Raw genomic sequence first — 9,259 nt, forward strand, 5'->3', positions numbered from 1 at the left:
CTCGGACCCTTTAAACGGAGAGCTAGTCCAGTACCACCTGTACGGGGGTGACTCGGAATCTAACACGTGGCGCCCAACGTGGGGCTCGATGAAAAGAATTCGTCGGGCCTGAGAAGGAACCACAGCGGAGGAGGAACCCCGGCGAAGGAATCCACCGCTGTTAGTGAGACGACCCAAAACAGAGACATCTGCCCAAGCGCCCAAGAGAGGTGTGCAGCGGAGAGAACAACCGCCCGAGCGCCTGAGAAAGGAGCGTGCAGCAGAGAGAACCACCACCCAAGCGCCTCAGACAGAGCGACCAACGAGGACAGCCAAGTTGTGCTCAGTGAACGGCCCTTAGTAACCCAACTAGTCTGCAACTCATCCCTGACCCGAAACACAAAGGGAGGCTTTGAGGAGCAGACGACTCAAAAAGTCAAAGACAACAGAAGCGGCAAGGGCGGAGGCACAGGCGGAGGCACAGGCGGAGCCACAGTCGCCCGGCCGAACAGACAGATAGATGATCCAGACGATAACAGAGAAGAATCGTCTTTGTCTGAAACGAGACGTGGGAAGAGACACCCAAAGAAGGGTGGTCCCAGAAAAATCTGTGGTGTGGGTGGTGCAGGCCGTACATGAAGCGCTAGACCATGAAGGCACCAAGCCCACCAGGATGGAATTGGACAAGCAGCGGCTTTGGGTTCCAATAAGTCGAATTCCTCAAGTCCTGAAAGACTGCGAAGTGTGTGGTCGATACAACGCAGGGGACAGATAGTGTACGGCTTCACCATAAAAAGCACCGTACCATGGGTGGTGACAGGGAAGAAAGGTGAGAAATACCTTTTGGTGCTAGTGAATTCTATGTCAGGATATGTGATCATCAAAGCTAAGTACGAAGTATCTGACATAGTATTGAAAGTTCTAGACAGTAACACGGTGTTACTAAAGAAGAAGGAAACCTAGGGAGTGGGGCAGCTTAAGCCAATTCCAAGCTAGAACAAAACTAGGAACCAAGAATGGCCAGTCACACACAAGGAGAAAGAAGAAGAAAGAGGAAGAAGGCGTTGGCTGATCAAACTCAGAGCCATTATTCTCTGGGGCCTAGGGTGGGGTGTGATCGCAGTCCTGTACTGGACACAGCAGATAGACCAAGTGATTGTGGTGATTTGGTTCATGACCTACGCTGCCTGTTTCCCCAAAGCTGAAGCTGCGTCCTACAATCCCCATGGCTGGCATTATTGACTCAGAGACGTGCCACAGAAGATAACTAAAAGGGCCAGAATAGCACGGCCCTAGCTCGAAACGCTGCTGAAAGTAGGACTTTGTGTTATTTTATCATGCATGGATGAGTTGCTGTTCATTGATCATTGGGAGGCATCTCCTGGACCACCACACCTGTCCCCAGTGATGCCTGCACCAACAAAACAAGATGTGTTGACTTTTGTTTGGAACCTCACAATCTAAAACAGAAAGTTGGTCCACACTTGGACTGTATAGAATGACAGGGGTCCCCTGTTGAATGGTATGGAACGACATTTAACCTGTTAAATTGTTGTTTTTTTACATTTCTCCAGCGTAACTTTTTATTAAAAGGCTACATTAAAATACTTATAACACAGGTTCTATAACCACGATTGGAAAGCAGCACAAAAAAGCAGAATTACATTGAGCCAAAGTTTATGGGTCTGTGGCAAGTGTGACCTCTGATCATAGCTTTACCAATGTTACTAAATCCTTTAGTAATGCCTTTTTATAATAAAGTATGGTTTTATTAAAAAGCCGTACCAAAACCTGTATTGCTGCTGTTGGAACATTTAAGGATAATTGTTAATACATTCACATCCATAATTCTGGCAGGTCATGTACAAAAACAGTGACTTCCAACAGCAAACATTGTTAAACCATATTTTCTACTCAAACCTGTGTTGTTCTGCCATTACAGTTTAATGGGGAGCCACACTCCTACACACGTTTCAACTTGACCCAGAACATGGAAGGTGATAACAGCCAGGTGGAGATGAAGCTGTCGTCCGACATGGATGAGGAAGTTGGGGGAAATGGCGTTGGAGATCACCTCAATCACAGCTCCAACCGCAAACCCCATGTGGCTCAGAAGCTTGGACGCACACCCAAGAACCTGTGCTTCTTGGCAGCTGCCACCCTCCTCATCTTTATTATTGGTAAGGCGGGGAGTGTTGAATGGAGCAGCTGACTTTCTATCAAGTTTGCATCACTTACTTGCATAACTTGGGGAGTTCCTCAGGGATCAACCTTAGGGACACTACTGTTTATTTACAATTGACATTATCAGGAGGCATTGTCTTTCCCCACCCATGCACATGACATGCAACTTTTGCCTGTGTCTTCTAATGACACAAAACCAGTATGTGCTATTTTTTTGTGTTTTAAATATGACTAATTGGATATCCTAACATGTTTTGCCGCTCAGCAGAAAAAATTAAACATAAGTAACAGTTTCTGACATTCTTAAAGAGGAACTGAATTCTTTGGACGTTCCATTAACCAAGAAAAAAGAGAGAAACCTGGCCTTATCTTTGGCTCTGAACTTGGCCTCATGGCTTATGTGGGGAATTATCACCAAATCTGCTTTTTGTCATCTGAAAACCATAGCTCAAGTGTGACCACAAAGACTAATGCAAGCGTTTGTAATTAGGCTAGAAAATAGCAATCTGCTGGATGAGAGTTGATGAAGTTTCTTTGTAGGGTATACATACTGTACAGTACAGTCATGGTCTCCTGGTGGTATAGCGTTTCAAAATGCTGACTGTGGTTTAGGCTGTAACTTGATGCCTTTAGTCTGTCCTTGGATTGTCCTTCTCTGTCCATGGTTGTATCTCATTTCAAACCACTGCTACTTTCAGGCTACTTGATTGGCTATCTGGTGCATCAGAAAAAGGACTTGGCTCCAAGCTGTGCAGACTCTGTGCTTTCTTTGGAAGAACCTGTTCCTCACGAGACAGGTGCTGCTCCCCTCATGGACTGGGACGATGTGAAAAAGCTCTTCGCTCAAAAACTCACTGTAGCCAACTTTGAATCTGTCTTCAGGTAAATATACTGTCCACACAATGCCTGTGGAACCTGCTGTGAGGCAGTGTTGGTATTCTTCCAAAAGTACTAATCTTGGAAAAGTTTTTATTTGTATTACAATTTAAAGTGAATTATTGTTTCCTGTTTTCTTGCCTACCTCTTCCTTCCTCCTCATGTTATATTTCCCCCCATCCTAGTGAGTTTTCCAGTGACGAACACCGGGCTGGTTCTCCAGGTGATGATGCTCTGGGAAACAAGGTGATCAAGAAGTTTAACGAGTACGACATGAACACATGGACCGATGAGTACTTTGTTAAAGTTCAAGACCCCCCTGCTTCCGGCTCCAACAGAGTTGTTTTCAAGGATGGGAATAATGTGGAGTATCCAAAAGGACTCCTGTCCTACAGTGCCAACGGAACAGTAACGGTAATCTACAAGCTAAATTTATATAAAACACTATTTGTTTTTATGAAGTGGAAAAACATGCAGTACAGACTTTTTTTTTTTTTGTCCAGGGTGCTGTCTTGTATGCGGGTTATGGGCAGGAAAGTGACTTCATGTTACTGCGGGACAGAAACATCAACCTGTCTGGCAGGGTGATGCTGGTCAGGGCTGGTAAGATCAGCTTTGCTGAAAAGGTGGGTGCTTCTAGTAAGAATTATAGTTTTTATTACAAAAACCTTTTTTACAAATTCTTTTGTTGGTGTCAATAAAAACTATAGTGTCTGTTTTTTTTTTTTCTTAAGCCCCTTTCTATGACATTTTTTCTTACAGGTAGCCAATGCTGCCAAAATGAATGCCTCTGCTGTGTTGATCTACCCTGACCCCGCCGATTACACTTTCGAAGAGGACACTGAGCTCTATGGACATGTGAGTGGGACAGTTTAGACTAGTGGTTCCTAATCTTTTTTTTTTTTTTTACAAACCCTGTCCAATTTACACATTTTATGGATATTTCACATTATATTCATTGTATAATTATACAATGAACTACAATGAACCCAAATAGTGAATACCACAACTGTGTGAAAAACTAGTTTTTCATACATGCTTACCCGACACTTTAATAAAGAGCTAGGCTGTTTGAGTGAAAGCTCTGTGAATACAGCTTGTGTTCATGTCTTCAAAGTTTAGATCTTAAGTAATAATAATTTAAAAATAACAATTTCATTTAGTTTTCTTCACAGAAACGTGTGAAACGCTGAGATATAGGCCCACTGTGTATATTTCTCAAGTTTGAGGGGGGTTAGCAAACGGTAAGAAAAATGAGTAATTCTGTCAGTCCAGTTGTTAATGAATCTATTTTATGAATTGAAGAATAAATACTTTTAATGTCCCCATAGGATAGTTTGTTTTTAGGAATATTTGATTTCTAATTATCTTTGGGAAAATTTCAAATTACAAAGTCAAATTGCCTGTAGTTTAACATCATTTTCCTCATTTCAAATTTAGAAGCTTTAAGGTAAGTATCCAGGCTGCCGGGAAGATGTCAGTCAAATCAAGTGCTCGACAAACTTGGTCAAACCTTTAAATCCAACTTTCCTCTGTCTGCCTCTCACAGGTCCACATGGGTTCAGGGGATCCCTACACCCCAGGCTTCCCCTCCTTCAACCACACCCAGTTTCCCCCTGTCCAGTCTTCTGGCCTGCCAACAATTTTGGCTCAGACCATCACAGCAGGCATGGCTACCAAAATTCTGAGGTAAGGCTTGCCTACGCTGTGGACCAACTGACATAAAGCACAGAGATTATAATAAATACAGTACATTGTCTGTATGTCAGTACATTGGATCTGTAGTAGATTCCATAACGTTAATGTTTATTGTCTCCATCCCACAGGGAGCTGGGGGGTCAGAATGTGCCAGAAAGGTGGGGAGGAATCTACCGACTGGGAGAAGAGAAAGATCTTATTACTGTGGACGTCAACAATGTTCTTACTGAGAAGAAGATAAATAATGTCTTCGGGGTCATCAAAGGCTTTGTGGATGCAGGTACAAGGGGATATTTATTTAACACGGGGGTAACTGCAATCAGGAAGTAGTGAAAAACGGGTGATGAATTCTTCTCATTGTCTTTTTTAAAATGTTTCTTAAAATTTTAGATCGGTATGTGGTCATCGGTGCCCAGAGGGATGCTTGGGGTCCAGGTTTTGCTTCATCGACTGTCGGCACCAGCGTCCTTGTTGAGCTGGCACGCTCCATCTCTGACATGATGAAGAACGGTGAGTCTCAGGTGGCAGCTGATGTCTGGAATGGATGTACACTTCCTGTTGGAGCGTGCGTTAAGTCATAACTGGTCATAGTATTTTCTATTTAACGAGACGCCTCCAGTTTTGTTAATGCACATTTATTATCCAATTGACAGACGGATTCAAGCCAAGGAGAAGCATTGTGTTTGCCAGCTGGAGTGCTGGAGAATATGGGAGTGTTGGCGCCACCGAGTGGTTGGAGGTGAGAATTGCACAAGGCATTGCCATAACTGCATTTTCAGCAGCTTTTATGCAGTAATACTACTGCTTTTTGTTAGCACTCTGCCTTAATTTTGTTTTATTGTTTATTTGATTATCCAGGGTTATCTCTCTTCCCTGAGCATGAAAGCATTCTCCTACATCAACCTGGATGGAGTTGTAGCAGGTATTTACCTCAGGTTTTGACTAAACTCCAGATTAGTCAATTACATATTAAACACCTTCCTATACCTACAACATGACACTATATGGGATTTTCAGAATGACTGAATATAAACCTTCCTCTCCAGGTCGGAACGGATTTAAAGTAGCAGCCAGTCCCTTGCTGTACAGCCTGATCAAGAGCTCTCTAAACGAGGTAAATCCTCCTTTCAGTGAATCACAGTCTGAAGCACATTCTCTACAAACCTGCTGTATTGTCAGTATTTAAATACTATTTGTTTGCGAATGTTAAGGTGTAACGTACATATACAATTCTCTTCTCTTTAGGTGAAGTCTCCAAACAAGGCCCCGTCTCTCTCTTCTGAATTTGCAGGGGGCGACTGGGAAACAAATGTGTAAGTCTGATCAGACTGCTCAGTATTTACACATCACTGAGATCAAAGCTTTTCTCCTCAGTGTCACATCCACAGCTGGAAGGTGTAGGATAGCTCTCATTCTCACATTTTGCAAATGTTCGCTATCTACTCTTCCTTTTTAAAAACATTTACCTACATTGAGAGAAAGTGCCGAGAAAGTGCCACTAAAGCGCTAAAGATCTTGTATGTGTTTATTTTCCAGATTGGAGCCTCTGAAGTTGGATAATGCTGCATATCCTTTCCTTGCCTTTTCTGGAATACCCTCAGTATCATTTAGATTCACCCCTGGGAAGTCAGTAAGTAAACCTGCTGTGCGATACGTTAAATAAATCTTTTTGATCCTATATCCATAATATACATTGAGCCATTATATCAAAGCTTGATTCATCCGGGGACACATCTTTTCTCCCAGTAATTCTCAATTATTGACTTTCCCTTTCAGGAATACCCGTATTTTGGTACAATGCGGGACACCCGGCAGAAACTGAACGGGTTCACGTCCAACTCGGTTCCTCAGGTGGCTGTAATAGCGTCCCAGTTCGCAGGTCACATGGCGCTGAGGCTGGTCCACGATCACCTCCTGCGGATGGACCTAACAAGGTACCACGATATTATACGTACTCACGTGGGTCAGATCAACGCGAAAGTCAAGGCTGTTCAGAGGGTGAGTGTCCTGTTTTTTTCTTAATGCCTTTTTAATTGATTTTATCTCTGGTTCTTCTGCAGCTTTGATTATGTCACCCAGATGTGCCCACTAGATGCATATCCATTAAGTTGTTTGTTCAGAACACTAAATTATCACTGTGTATGCCATGTGTGCTTCCAGATGCAGCCCCAGCTGTTGCCCAAGGCACTGACAGTGCAGTGGTTGATCTCTGCCTCTGGCTCATACAGCCGTGCCTCTCGCAGCCTGTCAGCAGACGTCCAGAACAGCGACCTGGACGACATCGAGATGTGCCGCATCATTAATGACCGCATCATGTCGGTAAGACCTCTACACAGGGTGTCCACTGGGTCCAGGTGCACGGCATTATGGTGGCTGTGACAATTGCAAAAGGCCCTATCCAGAGCCAGAGTGTAAAAACAATATTATTGACGCATACAGTATTCTGTGGTTATGCACTCCTGTTCGACTCGTAGCATCAATTGTGGAATTAATTTTCAGTGTATCCGTTATACACATAATGGATACACTGGCCCGCTGCGGCTTCAGAATTTTGAAACATCTTGAGCTTTCCGATCCACTGAACTCAAACACAGACACATATTTCACCCGTGCAATGAGCCCTTCACAAGATGGAATAAGCACAGTACACCTGAAGTATCCAAAGGACACCTGTACAATGTGAGATCACAGACCCAGCAGCGCTTCTACTCCATTGTTTTCAATAATCTTATGTTTCTTTTCTTGTTTCTGTAGGTGGAAAGGAACTTCCTGTCACCCTTTGTGTCTCCCAGAGAGAGTCCTTTCCGCCACATCCTGCTGGGCTCCGGCAGTCACACTCTCAAGGCTCTGTCCAACCACCTCGAAGCCTTCAGGACTGCCAACCCTGAGGCAGATGCTGATCTGTTCCGCAACCAGTTTGCCCTGGCGACCTGGACCCTTCAGGGCTGTGCCAACTCACTAGCCGGGGATATCTGGTCTTTGGATAATGAGATATAAAAAGTAATTTCCTCCCTCCTCCCTTGTTCATGGTTTGGCCCTCTTAGCGCAGCTGGCAGTGTGAAAACCAGTAGGCTGTGATTATTAACAATCACAGATGCATTTTTTTTCTTTCTTAAATGAACATAGCTGATTAAGGAAGTGATAAAAGTAGAGCTGTTTCAAAATACCAACATTAGTAATCACCTCTGTTCTATAATTTTTAACATTTCAATGATGAGCTGCCTCATCTCCCTCCTTTCTAAAATTCTCCATAAAGTCAAACATTCATGATAAATTGTACTTAAACCTTCAGCCTTAACAAAAAGGATGTTTAGAAGGTCATTCTCTCTCTTTCCCCCCCACATTTGTAACATGCAGTACTTAAATACTGCATTTTGAATACTTTGGTGCTAGTAACGATTACCTTCAAACAGCCATATTAAGTGGTAGCACTACTTAAGTTGGTGTTTTACTATAAATGAGTTGAATGTAGTGAAAGTGATGCTTTTTCAGCACAGTATCAGGTCGTAATCACAGGAAATGCTGTGTTTGCCAGCTCAGAAATGAATACAACATGAAAGGCCGCTATGATGCAATAAGCTAATGCCTTTCCATTTGTTTACCATAATGACTACAAATCAAAACTGCTGGTATTTCCACTGCTGCTAGAGCCTCATGTTCAAATAAATTTGAGCTGGTTTATGTTGGTAGCTATAATTTCATACTGTGCTGAAATCTGCTGCTCAACTCATTGTCAGAGATTCAGAAGTTGCTGAAAAGGACTGAAGATTAATTAACACTAACACAGCTGTTGTGTTGCACAAAACACACCTAGAAGTAGATTTTGGACAACTAGCTGTCGTTACTTGGCACCGTGCTGCATTCATCTTTTTAAGAAAAGTCCTAATTACTCGCAATAATAATAACAATTAATTGGTTGATTATCTGAATCGTCCACCTCCTGACATGAGGGCGAGTCTCTGTAGGCCTTTCAAAAACCAAGGGAGAAGATCTCCAACCATGTGGCACTGAAACAGAAACCGTACGTCTATTTATTGTGTTATTTATTTATCAGTGGCAGGGTTCACTATAAATAGTTTTTTTATCGCCTTTTGTAAAAAAAAAAGTATAATTATCGGGAGCAGTGCCTTCCATAATTATGACAGTTATACTGTCGAATTGACAAAAGCAGCATCTGCTTAAAGAAGTGTACATGTTGACCGATGGCCAGTACTGAACACAGAACAATCTGGCACCTCTCAGCAAACCACACAACTGAGGTAATTATTTAGATTTTTTTTATACTTAAACCTACTACAAGGAGTTTTTAAACTGGTTATGAAACACCTCAATTTAATAGTGATTCCTCTATATGACCCACATAAACAAACAAGGCCATCAGCCAAAAGACTGGCTATTTATTTATAATTATTGTCAGTGCAGTAATGCTCTGCCACTGGGTCAGTCGGTCAGATTACCCTGGAAATCAGAGAAACGAGGCGGTGGATGGGGTGGGTCGCCAGAATCACATTAAATGAAAGTT

General features: G+C 42.8%; 1 protein-coding gene across 2 annotated transcripts in view; it reads left to right on the forward strand.

The window, feature by feature from the left end:
* Positions 1-8,842, forward strand: part of LOC118334158 (transferrin receptor protein 1-like) — an 18,041-nt gene extending 9,199 nt beyond the window's left edge. For both annotated transcript variants that reach the window (XM_035669977.1, XM_035669978.1), the window contains 16 exons: positions 1,922-2,159; positions 2,862-3,045; positions 3,225-3,453; positions 3,543-3,665; positions 3,802-3,897; positions 4,589-4,728; positions 4,866-5,017; positions 5,128-5,247; positions 5,391-5,476; positions 5,596-5,659; positions 5,784-5,851; positions 5,983-6,050; positions 6,274-6,367; positions 6,514-6,735; positions 6,898-7,056; positions 7,492-8,842. In XM_035669977.1, the coding sequence (XP_035525870.1) occupies positions 1,922-2,159; positions 2,862-3,045; positions 3,225-3,453; positions 3,543-3,665; positions 3,802-3,897; positions 4,589-4,728; positions 4,866-5,017; positions 5,128-5,247; positions 5,391-5,476; positions 5,596-5,659; positions 5,784-5,851; positions 5,983-6,050; positions 6,274-6,367; positions 6,514-6,735; positions 6,898-7,056; positions 7,492-7,734 (2,286 nt within the window). In that variant the 3' untranslated portion in view covers positions 7,735-8,842. The remainder of the gene's footprint in view (positions 1-1,921; positions 2,160-2,861; positions 3,046-3,224; positions 3,454-3,542; positions 3,666-3,801; positions 3,898-4,588; positions 4,729-4,865; positions 5,018-5,127; positions 5,248-5,390; positions 5,477-5,595; positions 5,660-5,783; positions 5,852-5,982; positions 6,051-6,273; positions 6,368-6,513; positions 6,736-6,897; positions 7,057-7,491) is intronic.
* Positions 8,843-9,259: the final 417 nt, after the last annotated feature.

Source organism: Morone saxatilis, unplaced genomic scaffold (assembly GCF_004916995.1).
Source record: "Morone saxatilis isolate NCDOM2014 unplaced genomic scaffold, NCSU_SB_2.0 Contig23, whole genome shotgun sequence".
In the NCBI taxonomy this organism is placed as follows: Eukaryota; Metazoa; Chordata; class Actinopteri; family Moronidae; genus Morone; species Morone saxatilis.